This window comes from Coptis chinensis, chromosome 2, assembly GCF_015680905.1.
Source record: "Coptis chinensis isolate HL-2020 chromosome 2, ASM1568090v1, whole genome shotgun sequence".
NCBI lineage: Eukaryota > Viridiplantae > Streptophyta > Magnoliopsida > Ranunculales > Ranunculaceae > Coptis > Coptis chinensis.
The window spans coordinates 73,962,332-73,984,431 of record NC_141457.1 but is presented as its reverse complement, the minus strand read 5'-3'; the positions used below and the strand labels follow the sequence as shown (position 1 = coordinate 73,984,431).

Here is a 22,100-nt window from a genome sequence, read left to right as displayed (position 1 = left end):
AATTAAAAAAAAAAAAAAAAAAAAAAAAAAAAAAAAAAAAAAAAGAGAAAGGAAAACCTAACTACACCCACGCCAACCATTTTAATCAAACCGAAATCTTCTCCAAAACATTACCACCACCAACCCCAACAATTTTAAAACTCCAAAAATAGCCACCAATTCAAGCTTCAACCTGCCACCGTACCCACCATCGCCACCACCGTGTCTTTGGTTGTTTTACATCAAACTCGCCTCCCCCACCATCTACAAAACCATTGGTTGTTTCAAAAACTTCAATGGCGCTACGACGAAGAATTTCGCGAACACTTGCGCGTTCTACCCGACAACTTCGCACTATTTTCTGGCGCGAAAATGATTAGGAGGGATTGAACCGGACCGTGGTACTTTTCGGCCGAGGAGTTCTATCACTATGATTTGGTAGAAACGGTTTTATAAGAAGCGAGAATTGGAGGGGGATAGGATTTTCATTAAGGTAGCGAGGAGCGGAGGAGGAAGTAACGCAGACGGGTTGTTGTTGGCTGAGCTGTTAGGAATTACGCCTGAAAGCAACCTAGAAACGACCATTCAGGAATCCCAGTATACTGGAGTTCCTGCTTTGATGAAAGATACTATCGTGGAGGGTGAATACAATCCGAAATCTCATTGCGTCCGCCAATCAACCCTAAGAACCAATCAACTGGCTGTAGCTCAGTGGATTGGTAGGAACGTCCTCGGGAAAGCCAAAGTCAGCGATATCAGTCTGCAATGTCTGCACGTTCTCTGGATTTTGCAAATGAATAAGTATAATTTCTGTATCCTCGATTTAATTTTTAATGTGATTAGAGGAGTGGGAAAGAGCTTGGCGTCTCTTCCCGCATTGATCACTAAGATCATGCTCTCCTTTAGAGCTATCGCAAAATTTGCTCCTATTAAGATCAAATTGCATTCTAATGCAAGTATCTATACGGATTGCATCCAAGAGACTTGGCCGTTGTCTGAAGGGAAGGTGGTTGAGTCGGAGGATGAAAGGGAGGATATGACATGTCTGGATGACGATGCATTAGATAGTTGTAGTTCTAATTTAGAATGCATGCAAGTGTTGCAAACTGGCTTGCGTTGCGTTTATGGTATTTGTGAAGATATCCGAGATAGACAGATTGTAGTTCGAAATAAGCAAACGAACCTTCAGACGAGACTTGAAATGCTCGAAAGGGTTCAGGACGATATCTTGTCTAACATGGAGACTATCCACCAGCATCACCAAGCCCAATATCACGATACTTTCGGGTGAGATGGAAGCCACGCTTGTTCCGAATAGAGATGCTACGACGCATGCCACCCGTGGAGGATTCTATTTCAGCCGAGTCTGAGAGGCATGAGTGTCGTCGCCGAAAGACAGATGGCTCAAGCTATTCTCCATCCCAGGACCAATCTCCATCTAAGGGTCCATCTTCATCACATAACTAGGTGTTCACCATCAGTTTGTGTTCGCTGTTATTTCATGGTTTTTTATTAGTTGGATTTTAATTCAGTTGTTAAATTTAAATATTAATGTGTTTGTTTTATGTTGTTTGGATTTAAATTTTAGTTTTAATATAATTGGTTATTTTTGAGTTCTGCTTGTTTTTATCATTAATCCCACCTTCCCTACTTGTTTGGGGGTGGTAATATTTATACCGAGCATAATTCGTTATATGATCATCTGCTGTAAAGTTGTCTTGGAGGAAAGGTTGAGAATTTGGCCGATATCGGCATATCTATGATTATGTGTGGTGGTAGCATGAAATCTAGGAGAGTTTAGAAGTTACTATTCTAAATCCAGTATAAAAGATACCAGGATTTTTAGAAAATCAAGAAGATGGTTTGTTTCCGTTTTCGGGTTTGGAATTTTTCTATTTCTGGAAATTGCCTTAAAACAATTTGGCAACTTGCCGATTCATTTTGGAAGCTCAGACCTTATTTAAACTCCCTTCATTCTACACTAACAAACCACACTACACCCCACCATCATCCCTCACCTTTCACTCCAAGCTTTTCCTTCTTTTTCCTCTAAACTTACGGCCCAAGATTCTTTTCGAGCCTAAGCGCCCCTCGCTGAGCGCACACACTTCAAAAATTTTACTCGAGGCGACACGCCAAGTTAGTTGGCGACTTCGGCAAACAACACTAACTAACTCAAAACCCACGAGCGGCAAAGACGCAAAGCGAAAGCGCACCATACCGCCTTCTGAACACGGAAAATTCCAATTTTCGAGGGTCATTCCAGGATTTTGGAACTGTTCAAAGAGTCGTTGAGATGACATCTCCTATAGTCATACGAACAGTCTTTTCGAAGGCGTGTTGGGAACCGAGACCTATGGACATTGGTTCCGGCCACGGATCCTACGCGATTAGGATGGCGTCATCTACCGGGTAAGTGATGACGATTCATATTCACCACAGCTTACTGCTTATTTCTACGACCACGTTAAATTCTATTGTAATCAGGATGGAGAACAAGAATTCTCCGTTGTAGTCGATGACACGACACTAGAATTCAATAAAAATGTGGTCGCTTTAGTTTCAGGATTACCAATACCTGATCCTGTTCACACATGGGCATATATGACCGATAATGCATACCTTTATGATTATACATATCTCCATGAGTATTATGGGGGAGGGGTATTTCGAGTAATGGACCAGGGGCGATATAGCATTGCCCTTGGTAGCCTTTCCCTAAACGTAGGCACCACCATGTTATTCATCCTGATGAATATTTTGGGGGAATGGCAGTTCATTTCTGCAAAACATGCTGGCGGTGACATTTTCCTCGCTTTAGCTGAGGGACGTCGCCGATATGACATTCCCCGAGTTTTAGTCGCTAGTCTTAAGAGAGCCCAAAGCATGAGGCGTAAGTATCTTCTTATGCCTGTTTTGGTAAGCCACATCATACGTAGTTGTTTACCTGTATTATGTGCACAATTCACAGATTGGAAAAGGGTTGAAGTCATGAGACCCACCAATTGGGTGGTTCGTTCTTTGCGAATAATGACTTGGCCGGGATGGTAGGTGCAGCCTCATTTGGTCGCCCCGTACATCCCATCAGACATAATAACACTTAACAGGTTAGCATTAGTAGATGATAAATGGCGGCAAGCTTGGCAAGTTATAATGGACTGGCGGGGATCTTGAAGGAACCTCATCTCTTTAATGAGGAGGAGGATGCTTAAAGCGGGAGATAAGGCAAGTTTTTAGTTTTGTTATTGTGCGCTTATGTCCCAAGCAATTTAATTACATTAACCCCATAATGGGTGGAACTCTTATAGAGTTAGCGTCGGTATTTTATTTTCCCTATATTACTATGTTCTAACCTTGTTTTGCGGATGTTCCGAATTTCAATGATTTCCATGGTATTTTTCTACCCTCTTTATTTAAATACTTTGAGGACAAAGCATGCTTCTTGTTTGGGGGCATAGAAACACGTGTAATTAAGGCATCTGTTAGGATATAGATATGTATAACATGCATTTGTTTTCAAGTTAAAATTTTTAAAAATATAAATAAATAAGTTTATGTTATACACTTAGGAATATTGGTATTGTTTTCTTTCTCTATGCTCTTAACAATCTAGAAGTCTCAATGTAGCTTTTGCATCGAGAATAATTGTTAGAAACTTAGGTTAATATGTAGGTAATAATCTTTGCATCTATCTATAAATATATTACATGAGTATCTATGATTGTTAGCAGTAAGTTTCTGAAATCTAGGCTAGAGTACTTATTCTACAAATCCTGTGAGAATATAGCCTAAAGCCTTATATGAACGAAACATTTGAGAAATGACACAAGGGAGAAGTAAAATCGGATATAGAGAAATCACACGTCCACTTGCTTGATCACTATGTCATATCCTAAAAGAAAATTTAGGCCCTTTTGGATCGATCTGACCCGAGAAATTCAAACCTATGTTTTCCGCTAGTCGCCCCTCTGAGCCTTTCTTTAGCCTTTCATAACCCACAAATCCTTTACCCTGTTATAAAAACAAAACAAAATAAAAAAATCAACCTACCAAATCTAGAATAAGTCTGAGAATAGAATGAGGAAGAAAGAAGAAGAGAAAAACCGGTGTAAACAAAAGTTGGTTAATTGCTTCAGAAAATAAAGAAAAGAAGTTTCCATCCAAAGAAAAGAAAAATAGAAATAGAAATAAAATAAAAACTCAAAAAAAAATTAAAAAAAAAAAATATATATATATATATATATATATATATATATATATAGCTAAGGATGGAAACAAAGTGTAGAAGCAAAAGTAAATAATAAGGTTTTCTCTAAGTTACATAATATGAAGACTCTACTATCTCAGACTTGTCCTTTTGAATATCCATTTCCTTCCTTCTTAAACCATCTCCTAATCCCATGACACCTAATAAAGACCTCTAGCTCAATTAGGAATAGGTTAGTGTGATAGTAAGTGGCGGATGTGTTTGATCGACTCGACTTCCTTGTTGTCATTGAGATTGTAAGGTAAAGTGTGCCCACTTACACCTGGAGTAGCTTAAACTTGAGCGGAAAAATCGTGAGTAGTTTTTGTCTTGACATTTATGTGAGGACCTACTTAAGGACGCTATTCCGAGTTTTTAGAAACGAACCTGCTAGGCATTTCATAGTATTACTCATAGTATATATATTTGTATCATAGATGATTTTTTTTTTTTTTTTTTTTGAAACATTTATGAGGTTTTGGCTGACCTCAACCTGTATTGATCAAACTCTTTGGTACAACTTACCTATAGCATCTTCCTCAACTATAACATTAAGCTCATACATAAGAGGAGGAATACTTACAACCGTTACTCCAGGATTTATAGTTCCATCCCAAGTTGTACTAGACTTAGCCATCAAATCTGCCGCTCTGTTCTGTTCCCTATACACATGAGACACACTAACCGACTCACACTGGTTCATTAGCCTCCGGATGCCTTCCATCAGATCTAGACAAGCGGTACCAAGGGCTTATCTCCTTTCTCGTTTTTATAACTTGGACTGCCCTTAGTGAATCCGATTCTACCCGAATCTTTTTACAATTAACACCTAGAGCTGCCGGAAGACCGCCTCAATTCCTTTTAGCTCTTGGGTTATCACCGATCTTAAGTTCACTTGGCCCATGTATAAGAGAATAGGAGTCCCCATGGTTCCTCGATTATACCACCATATCCAGACTCTTTCTTGATCACCGAACCATCCGAATTCACCTTGACAAACCCGGGTGGTTTGGTCCATCAACTTTCTCGATCACTCGCTGCCTTATAGTGATCTCAATCCCAAGTCTCGCAATCAGATTCCTTTGTCATTTGGAGAAGAGTCATCGATGAACTTGATTATTCGCTGCAAGTAGGTTTTCATCCTCTCCATAATGTAGGCTGCTTATCGACTCTGCGAGTGTGCTCTATCCACTGAACCTCCTGCTATTCCTCTCATTCCAAATCCGTAATCGTTGCACAAACCATCACCCTTATTATCTCACTTGATATCAAGTTAAGCTCTTGTCGAACGCAAATGAAACCGCCACTCTGCGGTAGATTCTCGCACCACCCAGCCCGGTTTCTCTTTTACCACAGCCCAAATCTTTTTGTGAGCGCACAATTGAAGTAGAGATGCTTGAATTTTCTGGAACTTTGTCGTCACACAAGCAACACTCGAGTGAGATAGGATTTTTTCTATGAATCAACCGATCTTGAGTAGCCGACATCCATGAAATAGTTGCGGTGTAATGAAAGAATGTTTCGGCACATTATATTTGCCCCACACCAGTTTATACCAACCCACCTTATCTCTCATCTTCTTGATTGACATGTAAGCTGACTTAGTGGAGAACCTACCTGAACTTGTAGCAGTCCACACGACCAAATCTTGTGCCATATTGACATTGATGGGAGTCAATAAGATTTTTGATTTCAGCTCACCGTCGGGCAAGTTGAGAACCTTTTCATTCCAAGTGCCGTTCGTAATCAGCTCACTGACTTTTGCATCATCTGGTTCATGGATGGTATTCCTAGCTTGTGCATTGTGGATTAGCAGCGTCGAGGCAATCCAAGGATCGTGCCATAAACTTGTACCTTCTCCGTCAGCAATCAAGCATCTAATGTATTTCAGAAAGCAATCTTTACGTGTTTTGATTATACTTCTCCACACCCATGAGCAATCCGACGGAATCTTCATAGTCCAGAAATGTTTCTGTCGAATGTGGTATGCCCAAGTCCACTTAGTCCACAGAGTATCATCCTTATTCATAGATGATTGATTATTATGCATATATTAGTTTAGGTTTTTGACTTGGTTATTCTTATTCAATTGCTAGTGAGATGTATAGATAGTTGAGACATGAATGAGGAAACAATAGTTTGATTTCTTAGTCGTTGTAGTATAGATGAAGTTTGTGAGTACCTTCACTGGAAAACTCTCATGAGGCTATAACTCGTCCACTAGGGAATTCCTAGTGGTTTAAGGCCTTGTTGCATATGGTCAATGCGATCGCGACTCAAATAAACGAGTAGATAGAACTCCATTTTTGGTCACTTATTCTAATTTCTCATCTTTGCTTGGGGACAAGCAAAATGCTGTTTGGGGTGGTTTGATAAGGGCCCAAAACTGTAGTTTTAACCCTCAGAATATCATCTTGTTAGACCCGATTATGTGAGTAATAATTAAGAGTTAATCGATTCACGTGTTTTATGCATTTCAGGCTTCAAAGTCCATTATGTGCAGAAATGTATCACTTTAGCGGGATAACAGAGCAAAGGTCGGTTGCTAAGGAGTTCTGTGATTAAAGGCCAAGATTCAAGAAGACAAAGCCTTTCTAAAGCCCGGTCAAAAGCTGAAAAGTCGACGCAGGCAGAAACAATACTCAAAGTCAGCAGAACTTCCGAAGGCCGTATCTTTGGACTCAGACCTCGGAATTGGGCCTACCTTATGTCAAAACGACCTGATCGGAAAGAGCTTTCCAATGGTCTAAGCCTTGACCCAATCAGAGGAGCAAAAATGGACGAAAAGTCTGTTGAAGCCAACTACAGCTGAAGAGGCCTTTTTGGACTGAAAGAATTGGGTTTTGGGCCTGATTCTCTGGCCCAAAATATGGCTCCAAGCCCATGCACGATTTTTGGATCTGAAAACATATAAAAGCAAAAGCTTAGCTCTTTGTTAATGGTAGCTAGTTAGACCTAAAACAATAGATAATTCTAGATCTAGTTTTCATTAATTAAATTAAGTTTAGTTTAAATTCAATTCTTGTTTTAGATTAAACTCTTAGAATCATTGTTCTTAATTAGTTTGATAAATAAAATAGCTATTTGTCAATTTCGATTTTGTCATTTCAAATTATAGATCTAGTTTTAATTATTGTTGATTATCATTTATGAGTTGTTAAATTAGATTGAAGTATTGTTAGTTAAATTAGTCAAGTTAGAATTTTGATATGATGTTTAGTTATAATAATATGGGAAATGATGGTTTGATGAATCAAGGTTAAACCTCCATTAGAGGGGTTTATGAAGCCTTGATGAAAGCTTAGTTGTATAAGTGTAGAATCGTTGTAGAGTCTATTCCATTCTAGAAGGTCGTGTTTCACCATGAGAATGGGTAAACGACCTCACATGCTAGTTATAATTGGTAGAAATGCCATGTTAATTAGGGATTAGAACGAGCAATCCATTACAGTAAGAACGTAAGGATTGGATTACAACAGTCTATGCTAGGTGATTAAGTTGGATTTGAGGTGGAATCAATTCCCCTCTAATTCTTTATCTAGATTCACATTCAGTATTCAGTATCATTTCGTTATTCATAACTTGTTAATTTCATTTACCTCGTAGTATAGAATTCCCCTGCTAAACCTCTCATTAGACTTAAGACCGATTAGTTAACTATGAAATCATTCCATGCTAGAGAACTAGGAGTGGAACGAATTTGTTACTCCACTCTATTTCGATAGAATTGAGAGTAGAAAACTTGATAAATATAGACTCGTAATAAGTTTTAGTTTACTTACGTTTTGAGTTTCATCGTTCATTTCGTAGGTAAATTATCTTTTATCATTTATCAATAGGTGAAGGATAGAATTTGCCACGTTCCTACAGTACCAAGGTGCTCTCTCTTTTCCTTGTAAAATTTGTATAGCACTCAGAGAGTCTAAAGCTACTTTGACCTTGTCAATCTGTGCACCACGGCAGCCTTCTAATCCTTATAAGATCACCGTCAATTCCTGGAAAATGACTGAATTCAAACCTCCGGATCTTGAGAAGCCAAAAATCACTTCTCCATATGCATCTTTAACCACTCCTCCAATTCCCTATCTTATCTCTGAAACTGCTCCATCAGTATTCAATTTAAAAACTCCTCTTTCAGGTTTTGCCCAAATGCACTGAATTCTCTGCTTCGTCTTGTATTTGACTGCCAAACCAAGTCTGTCCACCAAGACTCTATCTTGAATCTCTACATGTACTTCGATGAGTTGTCCCTGTAAATATACTTTTACTTCATTGACCAATCTGTTCTTCACATTTTCCCAAGGCTGAGTGGTGTGTTTAAACCTTCGATTGTTCCTTTCCTGCCAGATATGGCTCACTGATGCACAAAGGAACACTTTGATGATCTCTGCTATCAACGATTTATTTCTACACATCCTCATGAGTTCCAACCATTCACTATTCGAATCCGATGAACTTGTGTGTAGTCCCAAAACCTGCTTCACATTTTTCCAGATAGCTTGGCTGTACGAGCATTCAAAGAACAAATGCAATGAATATTCTCTAGAGCTGTTGCAGAGGCAGCAGGAGGATTGTTGAAGAACCTTCTTCTGAACCAACCTATCTTGCGTTGGTATATTAGTTGTTGAATGCAATATTGATGTTTTGGAACATAATGCACCACAATTGACAGAGATGGTAGTTTTACAGGAGGTTTCAGAACGTAAGGTAGCTTCACCCATGGAGGCGGATACGACACCACAATTGGTGGCTTGACGAGAGGATATTGTTTTGGCATGTATGGCCACTATAAATATGAGGTGTCACAAGTATTGGAAGTGGTGGACATGGGGCTTCACCACTAGAGACTTGGGTATATTGATTTCTTCGTGCACCTATTGTTTTCCCATTGAGTGATGTTCTAAAATAATCATATTCTTTTCTTCAGTTCTGTTGCAATTATCAATTATTAGTTCTACTCGATTTTTGAATGTGTTTTATTTGAGAATAAACTTACATATGAACTGACGTTGAAGTAATTTGAGATTGTGAGTTATAACTTAGTTTTGGCTCTTCGGTGTTTTTTTGGTGATATTGAAGTTTGGATACTTTGGTTGCAGATCACTTGGGGGATGTTTCCATTGGATTAGGCAACAGGTAGGTCTATTATATGGGAGCCAAAATCAGTTAGTACTTAGTACTGATCCCAAGCACCTAGCAGGGTGCAACAAATAGAAAACCTAGAAAGGTAAAATTTCAATGTAATTCATCAGTTCCATATATATTTTTTTTTATATGTTTAATCAATATATTGGGGTTTTAATCATTGATTGATAGTATTTTATAAATGAGTCAACATCGTTTTGTTTTCTAGGATTCGAATTCTCTTTTTAGGGGTAGTTGCAAGATTCACAATTTTTAGTAAACATTAGATATTATAATTATTAATATTTTTCTACTTTATTTATTTTTGTGGCATCGTAGTTGCTATGAATAGAAGTGAAAGGTGGATTGTGGATGGTGAACAAAGGATTGTGCAGTTATTATCCTGTATTGTTTGCATTAGTGTTACTATCACATCAAAAAGCAAGCCAACGGAGATACAAATCAGGTACTTCCTCACTGCCTTTAAACAATTTACTGTGTTATGAATTGGTATGTTTGTTTGATTTACCCTAGCGTAACAATCATCTTCTCCGACTCATGAAATGCGAGGAGTAGCAAGATCTAAAAAAATGGTTAGAAAAGAAAGTTTGGTGCTACGAAGATGATAATTAAATGGTCAAGTTTGGTTGATATTGGTGTCTTCCATATTGTTGTATGTAATTGGCTTATATAAAAGTAGCTCGCTTATTAGATATATAATCTAAGACTTTCTAAAGTGTAAACCTATCATATTTAGGATTTATATTAATTTTTTGCTCACTCAAATAGTTTACCAATTTGGTGCCATCCTATTAAGGACAGTTGCTTTAACCCCGGTTACACGTCAAGTTCACTAAGCTGAGAAGCATTACTACCTTCTTTTTTAACCGAGTTTTTTGTTGTCTCGGTATAGATTAACTCAAGCTAATTTGAATGTTACAAGCTAATACATTGGTTACAGATACCGAAATTTATAGTTTTTTTAAAAAATAGATAGAGCAATGCCACAAAGGAATAATTACTGTATTTCACAAAAAAGAAAAGAAAAAGAAAGACAAAGTCATGCAGCCAAGATTTCATTAAGGATTCATCTACATTTCGTTACGAGATCCAAGATTTTTTTTACTGTAAACTTGGGATTTTTATTAAACCATATCAAACTCTGTTTATCTATTATGTTGGCTGGAGATACTTGGACCTGTTTTGATAATCGTGAAAGCTATAGTTTCAAACTATCTTTTGGACTGGATTGTCTTTTTTCATTTTGAGGGATCTCTCTCGCTCTCTCTCCCTAAGTACCTTAAGTTTAATGGATACTTGATTATAGCATGTTAAGATATTATGTAGTAACTTACTAGTCGATTTTGGAAGGTTGGGCCCAAGGTCTTGGGTTCGGTTCCCACCTTCACCGGGGAAAAAGTGGAAGACAGGGATTTGAGAATGAAGTCCTAAATATAGAGAAGATAAAGAGTAAGTAGTGACAGGAGATACTGGGATCCTATTTGATGATTGTGAAAGCGATTTTAAGCCTTTTAGATTTCATCATCTTCTCACACTGAATAATGCAAGTTCAAGGTTTTCTGTTTTTCCTTTTTTTTTTCTGGGTTCCGACATTTGTCAATAGTTTAAGCTGTATATGGAAATTATCAAATGACACCTCAAAGTCTCTGGGATGTTTAGTTATGTATTGGTAACCATGGGTAGACATTTTTACAGTCTACAGTTGGCGCTCTTATTAGTCTTATATTTCCCATATTGTTTCTACATTCAATTTTCTCTGAGATATGACAGTCTGGTCACTGGTGGTTATGCTATGTTTGTTGATGTTGGGTGCAACCTTCGCGTTTCAGGTTGAACATCAAAGTCATCGAAATCTACTAGCAATTTCAGCTGGTATTAAACAGAAGAAAAATGTTGACACCATTGTTCAGAAGGTATTTCTTTAATCAGCGTGCTGGATATTTAAAGCAAAAGATTTTTCATCTAATCTCATAAATTTCAGTTCTTTTCAGAAAATTTCACTGTTATTCTATTCCACTATGATTGCAATGTGGACGGGTGGCAAGATCTTGAGTGGAGTAACAAGGCCATACATATCGTTGCTCATAACCAAACAAAATGGTAAAACTCCAACTCATCCGTAGTACTCCTTGGGGAGATGAATATGAAAGCTTCAGGGCATTATGCAATTAGCATTATGCCCAAACCACTTTGATTAATGGTCAACTTAATAGAATAATAAGCCCTGATCTTGCATACTATGTTTCTTTGCCAGGTGGTTCGCAAAGCGGTTTCTTCACCCTGGTGTAGTCTCCATCTATGATTACATATTTATATGGGATGAAGATCTAGGAGTCGAGAACTTCCACCCAGGGAGGTACATATTAAGAGCTTGGAATATTTTCAATATATGTGATATTGAAACATTTTCTTATCCTAAAGTTTTCTGTCATGGTTTAGTTCCTCAGAGGAGTTGGGAATAATTAAGGGAGGGGTGTTTCCTGCTCCATGTGGGGTCTATTCAGAAGCAAAAGTCACTCCTTTTTCAAAAACATTGAACTATTGCATGTAACTTTCTTGAATTTGACTGAAAATATCAAAATATTGTATTGAATCAACGTCATAGGGCCAACTTTTGGCTGTGGTGGCATTTTACCATTTAGCTACTGAAGAACTAGCATAGTACTATTGGTTTTGTAATAGGTGACTGAACCTAGCTTTATTAGTTATTTATTATTACTCTTCATTTTGAAGCTGAATTTTAAATTTACTATTTAGTTAGACTTCAAAATTGTGTGTGGTGGACCTAAGGATTTCAACGTCTTTCTTGGTTTGGAAATTTGTCAAAAATAAAATAAAATAAAATGTTTGAGAAACTCATTTCTACAGCATACGAGTGTAGCTTTGGTTCATTTTAAGTGTTTTTCTTACAGATACGTGAAAATTATGAAATCAGAAAGACTGGAGATATCTCAACTTGCTTTGGACCTAGATTTGTCAGAAGTACATCATAGAATTACAATCCGCAAAAGGAAAAAGAAGGTCCACAGGTGAATTGGGCTTCTTTAGCAGAAAAAATGATGTTACTTTTATAACTTATCGTCAATTTAGAGTATATTTATTTGTTACGATTAGTGTCTAACCTTTCAAGACTTCCTTACCTCGAGTACAAATTATCATTTGCAGAAGAATTTATGAAACTCGAGTGTTGGAAATTTACTTGAAATTTAAATAACCCATCTTAAATATTTTTGTTAGTCTAATATCTACTGTAATTCTCGGGCATGAATTCCTATTTTTTCTCTTCATTTGAAGATCAGTTGTTAACTTATAAATACTTGAAATTTGATGTGCAAAAACAATCATGGAAAATGGATGTGTTCTATAACGTAGAAGAAACGTCAAGTTAATTAGAATATGAGGAGGTGATGGTTTCACAATTTGAGCATTTGTCGACTCCAACCTGATAGGCATACAGGTATGTCTTGAAAAAATGATACCTTATTGTTTATCTTTAAAATCTAAAATTGCATAATAATAATATTGTTTATGTTACTGGCATAGGACAACCAACCAATCGATGACATGTTTAATTTGTATCGACTTAAGTAGTCCAGTGAGCCAATAATTTGCCATCATTGATTTGGACGTGTTTCATTTTTTTTCTTAGATGTCGAAATGAAGGTCTCAAACCGCGGCCAGTGGACAATCAATTTAAGCAGGGATTCTATATTAATCCTAACCTCTGTCATAACGGCATAACATAGTGGGCGGCTCCTGGGTGCTCTTTTTTGACAACTAAATTATATAGAGGCATACAGAGCTATTTAGGTATATCTGGCATTGGTATCTTCTCCGAATGCAGAGAAGAATTTAATTTTAGCTAAAAATCTCTAAATAAGAAAGAAGTTAAGATGTTAAACTAAAAATGTAGATCTTCAAACAATCCCTATCTGCTTTTGAGTCTCAAATGAAGTTTCTTCAAATCCCATATCTTGAGTGAAACTAGAATGGTTCAATGGATAGTCTATTCAGTAGGAATACTACGTTGAATGGTGGGAGCTCACTGGGTCTTTGGAGCTTCGACGATTTCCCCTAGATGGTTGGGGGTGTCTTCTGAGGAGCAATTGACTTGATTCAGGTAAATGTTTTAGCATGACATTAGTATTTGGCAACTTATACATTGCATTCTCAAATTGGACTATGGAACCACTATTGAGTATTGTAATGTTTTAGTATGACATTAGTATCTGGCAACATAAGGGTACCCGTTAAGTGTCTGGCTTTCTATTCTTCCTATTGTGTTTAGTTGTTCACTTGCTACTGTAACTGAAGTGTCATTCAATGTTCAAGGTCTTTGGGGTGCTTTGATTAGTGATGTTGGTTATGCTCTTAGGAACATTTACTCGAAACATAGTTTACAGAGTTTTAAGGAAGTGAATGGGCTGAATTTATATGGTTAGATTAGTATAGTTTCGTTGTTGTATCTGTTTCCGGTGGCTGTGTTTGTCAAATGGTCTCAATGGGTTTAAGGATATCACTGAGCACTCCAAGCTTTTGGAAATTCGTTGACATTGTATCTGTGGGTGATTTTGTCTAGGGTGTTTTACCACCTCTACAATCAGTCATCTTACCAGGAGCTGCTAATGCATATTGTCTTTTTTTTGTTACTGTTAAGATCCGATGTCACACATGGCTGTCAATAGATCCTCTGCTATTATTCAATTAATGCTTTCAGTGAACTAAGTCTGTCTACACATTGGGCTCTATTTTAACCAAAAAAAATTATGCTTGGTTTTCAGACTGTTAAAATGATTAGGATGCGCCATCTATTTATCTTCATTCTATTTGATCAAAGGCTTATATGTGAATCTATTTACTTATTTCACATCCAAGGGTCAAGTGTGTTTTTGGCAGTGAGCAATTCACCTCGCACATTTTCAGCAGGTAAATACATTTAAGAAAGTGAAAGAGCTTTGGAGTAATAGGTTAGTTGCTTTACTTTTGTTTATGTGCGAGGCCACATTTTTATATGTAGTGGATGACACTCGAGGATAATAATACACTAAAGGAAATTATAAATATTTATAATACTGTTGCTTCTTTACACTGCAAATATTCAAGGTATTATAACTTGAGTCATCGTATATGAACATGTGTGGTTATAAACATGTGTGGTTAATTTTTTTTTTTCATATAAGAAGGGTTGAGCTAATACATTAGATTGTCATTTTTACCCTAAACAAGGGGTATGGGGTTATATTTCATTTTTCTCCTATACAGTATGTATTATTACTCCTTTCTAAGGAAGTTGATATCGACTTGAACAAATAGGTATTTTTTACCACTAAATATCATTTTAGTGATATCAATGACATTTATATAAATCAAGTTTTTCTTAACTTCGTTTTAATTATGAAATCTGATGGATTTGAATCCTAATGTGATTATACAGATTGACAGGAAACGTTGACACAAGAACTGGTCCGTAATCCATGGGAGCATGACACAATCAACACTATTGTTTAAGCAAGGCATGACTTCATATTTTGTTCATGTCATTTCCTAACTCCCTCCATGTTGTAGTGATTATCCACTATCAAATGTTTTGGTTGCCAACAGATCAACCACATTAAACATCAGCCAGGTATGTGTGAGTACTGTAGGAACCGTTATGGTTTCACTAAATGATTTACTACGAACTGCGAAACACCCACGCGCAGCGGAATAAGGGGTGTCATAGTTTGGTTAGAAATTTACCTTTTAGATCAGCTTCTTGATATCTCTGAGAATCCAAGCTTTATGAAATCAACAACCTCTTGATCTTTTGTTGTATTCCTATGCACATAGTGGATGTTATGTGGGCAACGATCTTCCAACCTCTTTTTTCTCTCTTGGCCTCTCTCTCTCTCTCACAACCTTAGAACCGAATTTGAATCTATTTTTGCTTGAGTAAAACCTTGAGAGCTAAGTGTAAAAAATGGCCAGAGAAAGAGGTTTATTTTTATAGGCTACAACAGGGACCATGAGGAGAAATTAGGGTTGGGCCTCCTGACGGGCTTGGGCTTCCCATGTTCGCCCAGAACACACGGCCCAAGTCCGTCAACAAATGGCTTATTTCACTAAAAGACATTGTTGCACTACCGCCCTAATCCTAAATTACGTGTCAGCGTTTATGGGCTCCATATTATATGCTCGTTGATCTCCCCGTGTTTAAGATATTGAATGCCCGTTAATTAAGTCAAGTTACTGACAACTATATTAATCAACTTCTTATGTCCTTGAGTAGTACCACTCAACCTCATTGTCATGTCGGATCAAATCCACCTGCAGGGTTTGCATGACAATCCTTATGAGCTCCTCAAGGGGACATCATCAGCCCGACTTCTTGCGGGACACGGATTCATTCTATAATCAACAGCACACCTTACATACAATGTTATTACCCAATCCATCGAATTTGTTGATTCACAAATGAATCTCACTCATTGATGATTTAAAGCAATGTACAATGCACGTAAGTGCCCGTTATTATATCCGGATTAAGAGGACAAACATCCATAATAACAGAGGCGTTTGTTCTCTTATATAGTCAGTATAAAGAGAAACAACCTCACTTGGTCTTGTTCAATACACACAAAGTGTACTAGTGTAATCCTATAGTCAAGATAGACTAATACCAGATTATACTACAACCGTACCAATAGTTTGTCCAAATCCATCTAGGTTGTGAACGATTATTTATACTTTATAAGGTACTGATGATATGTTCTTCTGTGTGTCACCACACACCATATAATCTACAACATAAAGTATTAGACACATGCATATAACTAATAACATATATAATATGCATAACATTTGCCCATATGATTCTCATTCAAAATATAAAGAATTAGAGTTAATACAAAAGTAATGCTTTTAGTATATAACCCTATCAAGTACTCCTTCCATACGACTTTTACTAAATGGATTTTATGACTTTTATAAAAGATTGTCAATCGTCATTGCCTCTCTGATTACAGGGAGGGTTTTAGTATTTTGGATAGTATCGAAAAGGCTAGGATTCAATCAAGACTTCTAGCACTAATATAGTGTCTATAATGGCTTATTCTTAAATTAGATGGGAAGTGTGGGGAGTTGGTAGTTGCATAAAGGGTGGAAGAAACTTTGTATATGGGCTAACGATAATTTTTAAGTGCTCATATAGTCCAGTCACTATTGGAACTAGCTTTCTTCATGCACTTTTTCTATCTGTTTTGCGCTTGCCATGGGCATAGTCCATATGACCATCTAATTCGCTAAAGGGATAAGATAAGAAGGATTAGATCCTTCAACTTTAGTGATTCTATAATTTCTCAGACAGTTCAATCTACATACCAAGGAACACGAGTTTTATGACTAATTTCCATTTATTTGAAGTAAGAAAGTGCCTTTTTGGTGAATTAAATTGACAATTAATTTTCACCAATATCAAGTGAATGTCTAAGATCCAAGTATTTTAATGAAAAAGATCTTAGATTTCTTTTGGCATTGCCTTTTGCAATTATGCTGGCTTAGCTATTCTATACCTCCTTGATAGGAAACCCTAACAAGCAAATAAAATGTTATGCCTTTATACCAACAATGCGTTAATCTTGGTGTTGCCTTATGTAGTCCTTGCGCAGTTTGCTTTTAATGAATCACTTAATCGGGTGGATTCTAGAGCAATGAATAACCGAACAAGGAGAAAGGAGCACAAATGAGGAGTTTTTCAAGTCCCCCTATGGAGTATGATGAATCTTAGCTTGGAGAGAGTTTGAATGCACCAACTAATGTAATGGATTATTTGTCAATACACTCTTAAGTTATTCAGAGTTACAAAGTACAAAATGGGGTAAACTCGATAACTTTATCATGATCAATTTTCACTCATTGATTTAATTTATTGTCAATTCCAAAGTGATTACTAGGTTGAATAGATGGATTTGGTTGAATTAAAAGGGCGTGAAAAGACGACATTGTTGTACACATTATTAAAGGTGATGCAAACTGACGTAGCGAAGCATCAAGTGACTATATTATGGTGTTTGATTTGTGTTTGACTGATGTTTGCAATCACTCTGTTCAATTTTTATTTGTTACTAAGTTTATCAATTGAAGGTGATAATGGTTTTGCGGGAATTCGAGTTCATTCTTGCAGATCACCACTAAATGCAATTTTAATTCTAACTCCATACCTTATCCCAAACCTAAATCATTTTCAATTTCCTTGAATCAATTTTAGTTGTATCATTTAATCCATGTATTGGGGATTTAATTTTAACATTTTAAAATGATCTTTTAGGGCATATTATGAAGGCAACCAATGTTTATGGTCCGAGTGATTTCACGAAGGAAGTTGTTGGATGACCATTGGTGCTTTCTCTAAGGTCATAATATGTGACCTCTAATGGGTTCGATTTCAAAATATTCAATCTCCTTACAATCTATTATGAAGATGTATGTTCCTACTTTCGCACACTTTCATTGTGGTTTAATAAGTTTGCTTAATTCTCAAAGTTTCATCTACACATACATGTAGATTGCAAACCAATGCTGGGGCACTTACAAATTTCAAAGTTCTTGATTTTTTATGATCTAGAGGCGCAACAACGAACCCCACTCGAGTTATTGCCAATGTAGCTCCATCTGAGTTCTAGGTGTGTTTTAGATTTTATGTTCAAATAATAGTACTAATAAGAGTTGTTTTTTGTGATTCTGTTGTTAATTAAGTTTGTTTTAATGGTTTTTCATGTTAGGTTTATGATTATTTGGTTCAAAATGCTGCTAGCAATCAAACAAGAGAAAGTATTTATGAGTTTTTGACAAGTTGCATAAAATTTGATTTTGCAAAAGCTAAGAAACTTAACCTTATTAATATCAGACCTTCTTATGCGGCTGAAATCGACTCGGTAAGTTTTTTTTTTTTTTTAAAAAAAATAACTAGGGGTTTAGGACTCCCCAACCTTTTATTTATGAAACTATGATATTCGCAGGTACATCTTTTCTTCCTTATCCACCAAGATCAAATCATTAAGTTTGTGATCCAGTGGTGGAATAAAGTACACACACTCATTACAATTTTGCCTACTTAGCTTAGATAGATAATCTGCTACTTGGTTACCCTCGCAAAATACATGCTTGAATGTTACTAGCTTAAACTTCAAAATATCAGCTTGTATATGAGCAACTATGTTCCTGCAGTGCCATGGCGCCTCTTCCTCCTTTGCCAAGATCTGCATCACCCTCAGAGAATCCGATTGCACTTGAATTATGCTAATCCTCATATTTGCCGCGCCTTCCAGTCCTTTTTGAACCCCTAGTAACTCTTGGTACAGGACTGACATTCTGGTAGAGCTGCCATTATAAGCCATTAGTGCATCTCCATTCCAATCTCTTATCGCTCCACCATAGCTGGCCCTTCCCTTTTGTACAGATCCATCCGAATTCAGAACTACTATTCCAGCTGCTGGTTTACTCCATTTTACCCATATCTCCTCTCTTTGCTTTAAAGTAACCCCAATTCCCAGTCTCGCTAGCAGCAATTTTGCAGCCTCCTCCTCCTTTACCGGCTCCAGAGTTTTCCCCATATAAATCTTCATGTTGTTCAAAACTTTCTGTCTCACAACATCTGCTGACCGAAATCTATCTTTTTTCAACCTCCAGTTTTGCTCATTCTAAATGGCTTGGACTACAGCATAGGTAAAAGCTCTTATCACTTCAGAAGCTAAGGTATTCACTCTGCAGAGTCTCATCAAGTAGTACCATTCATTATGTGATGCGATGACTCGGTAAGCTAATTCCGATAGTGTGCAAGTTTCTTTTTTTTTTGTCATATTTGTTAGTGTGTTATTGTTTTGCAATATTATGGACTAAGACAATTTTCATAATGCTACTACATACGCCGATTCACCGTTGCTCAAGTTCAACATTGACCACTTCTAATTCACCGTTCACTTCAACTGATTTTATTCAAAAGTTACTACTTACTCCTATAAACTCGGGGAAAAAGTTGAGTTCTAAGGTGTTACTTTCTTTGTTATGAGGTCAGCAAACCGCCATCAATTTTTGTTCAAATTGTTGTCACTTGGAATTTAGTTGTTCATAGATCCAAGTTTGTCTACACGAGTGTGGTGAAACTTATGTTATGTTATTTGGACTTGCTGAGCATACTGTATCTGTAGCTATTCATTGTATTGGCCAAAAAATCCTGATGACCTGCAAATTATATAAAAAAGTACTGTTTGTCTTGTTTCAAGTAGCCAAAGTCAGTCTTAATTAGTGATTCCTAATGGTGTTTGTCATCATAAGCATCTGATTGTAAGGTCATAGTGTATTTTACCAGTTAGGATCTAATGTAGACTTTAGAAGTTCATCTGGATATAAGCAGGGCTTTTGCGGTTGCTAAAAATTTAACAGAGAGTACATGTTCCATAGATTCAAACATAGTATTAACTTGATTGCCATTCCTACTGAGACTGACATGAAAATATAACAAGAATTGAAAAGCTGAAGAGTTTGACAAGTCTTTTTATATTATAGCCCAATTAGGGGACATCCGATACAACTAGGTTTTTCATGTTGATAAATTAGGGTATTTAATAGGAGAGATGGTGTGGTATGTTGTTGTTGTTGTTGTTGTTGTTGTTGTGTGTGTGTGTATGGTCTGGTACTACATGTGTTCAGCTATGTGGGAAGCTTACTTTCATTGAGTTTGTGATCCTTCACTGTCTTCATATAAAATTTCTGATATGTTTGTGTCCTTGTTGGCAGATTGTAGAAAACTGTGAACAACATATGGGCAATGAAGATGAAGCTTTGGTGAAAATGCTAATTGAGATGTTGCCTGCTCCAGGGAAACCTGAAGGGACAGATGTGGATCCTATAGAAGATGTTGCCGATCAGGAAGCAATGGAAGCGGTGTTGCCCTCTTCAACAAAGACTAGAGGGACAGATGAGGAGACTGTAGAAACTGTTGGGGATCAGGACTCAATGCAGACTATATCTTTTTTCTACTTTTTTTGCTAAAAGGTAATTGTGTATATAGCAAAAAGAAAAGGATACAGTTATATCAGGTGAGAGACTCTTATAGCCCCTCCAACATTACAACGATTTAAGCAATAAATCTATAGTAGGTGAAGTGTTGGTTCTCCATACTATGTAGGAAATCTTGTCTGTGAGGCCACCATTGTTGTTGCCCATTCGCTAAAGTTGCTCCTCTTTTGGCACATTTATCTGCTCCGAAATTCACTTCTCTCCATGTACTAGTGAGAATGATGTTTGCTTTGGTCTTGAGTCTATTCCATTCTGCTTTGCATCTCCAATGTACCTTGCTTGTCTGGAAGGCTTGAATTGCAGCTTTCGAGTCTGATTCTAGCTACCACAATTCGATCCCACCCCAACTCGATAGCCTTCTTAACACCTTCAACAATTACAACTGTCTCAGCCACATAGTTGGTTGTAATCCCAAGACCTCCTATGAGTGTTCCTATCACCTGGCCTGTGTGAATTCTGAGAGTCACTCCCCAGCCAGCATCCCCTGGATTTCCCCTAGCACAACCATCTGTGTTCACCTTTAGAAAACCTTGCGGAGGAAGAGACCAATAACATTCCATAATCCTAGGTGCTCTTCTGAGTTTATTTTGTAAACCCAGAGTGTGTAAAGTGGCAAGTTCCTGAGATGTGTTGTCCATAGTTCCAGCTAATTGCATGTAGGCTTCTAGAATTGCTTTTCTAATCTGTGCTCTTACATAGCTGTCCTTGACCTGCACTTCGTCATATAGTCTCTTGTTTCTTGATTTCCAAATGTGTACTAGGCACGTGATGGCTGTTGTAGACCATATATCTTTTGTTAGCGGGCTTCTCTTCTTGCAAGCATTGAGAACATCATTCCTTGAGTGAATTGTTCCCTGAATATAGAAGCTCTGTTTGAGCTGAGATACTCCCAATGTTTCTGTGCAAAACTACAATCAAAGAGTATATGTTCTTGAGTCTCTTCATATTGCTTGCACATGAAACAAATGGACCCCAAGCTGAATTTCCTTGCCTTTAGCTTATCATCAGTGTGCATCACTCCTCGAAGAACTTTCCATCCAATTCCTTGAACACTAGGGAGAAGCACGGCCTTCTATAAGAATGAATACAAGTTCACTTTTGTTTCTTTCTTCTGGGTAGCTTCATATGCAGTAGAGACTGAAAATAGCCCATCTGTGGCTGGCATCCAGATTCGGGTATCCTCTTGTGTAAAATTAGGTTGTTGTAGTAAGTTCATGTTATGAATAGAACAATGTGGTAACAACGTTATCCACAACAAATAGATTAATCCTACACAAAGATCGATCCTTCTCACTAGACAAGACTTCAACACCCTCCAAGTAATATCCAAACACTTCTCAATATCAAATAACAAACATATAAAATAAAACAATTTATGTAAAGGAGAACAAACCACAAGACAAGGATATAGTGTGGTTCGGCAATTTGCCTATGTCCACACTGCGAGTTCCAAGCTTTACTAGATGTCCAGAGTAACAGATTACAAGCTCTCTCAATTCACTCACAAAGAATGAATACTCAACTCACAAAGAATTGCTCTCTTATAATCTCTCTCTTTCTTGGTTTTGGTTAGGTTAGGTTTTTATAGAAAAAACCTATATTTATACAGTTTCTGAAAACTTCCGAAACTAGTCAAATTCGTGCTGAAAAACAATGGAGTCTTGGTAGCGACCTT

At 37.1% G+C, this 22,100-nt stretch overlaps 1 protein-coding gene across 1 annotated transcript; it reads left to right on the top strand.

The window, feature by feature from the left end:
• The first annotated feature begins 11,133 nt into the window (after positions 1–11,133).
• Positions 11,134–13,137, top strand: LOC147517750 (uncharacterized). The gene is made up of 4 exons (XM_086593689.1): positions 11,134–11,283; positions 11,352–11,470; positions 11,625–11,726; positions 12,283–13,137. Exons 1-4 carry the CDS (start codon positions 11,134–11,136, stop codon positions 12,401–12,403), a joined length of 492 nt encoding a protein of 163 aa, XP_086449815.1. The 3' UTR covers positions 12,404–13,137.
• The last annotated feature ends 8,963 nt before the right edge of the window (positions 13,138–22,100 follow it).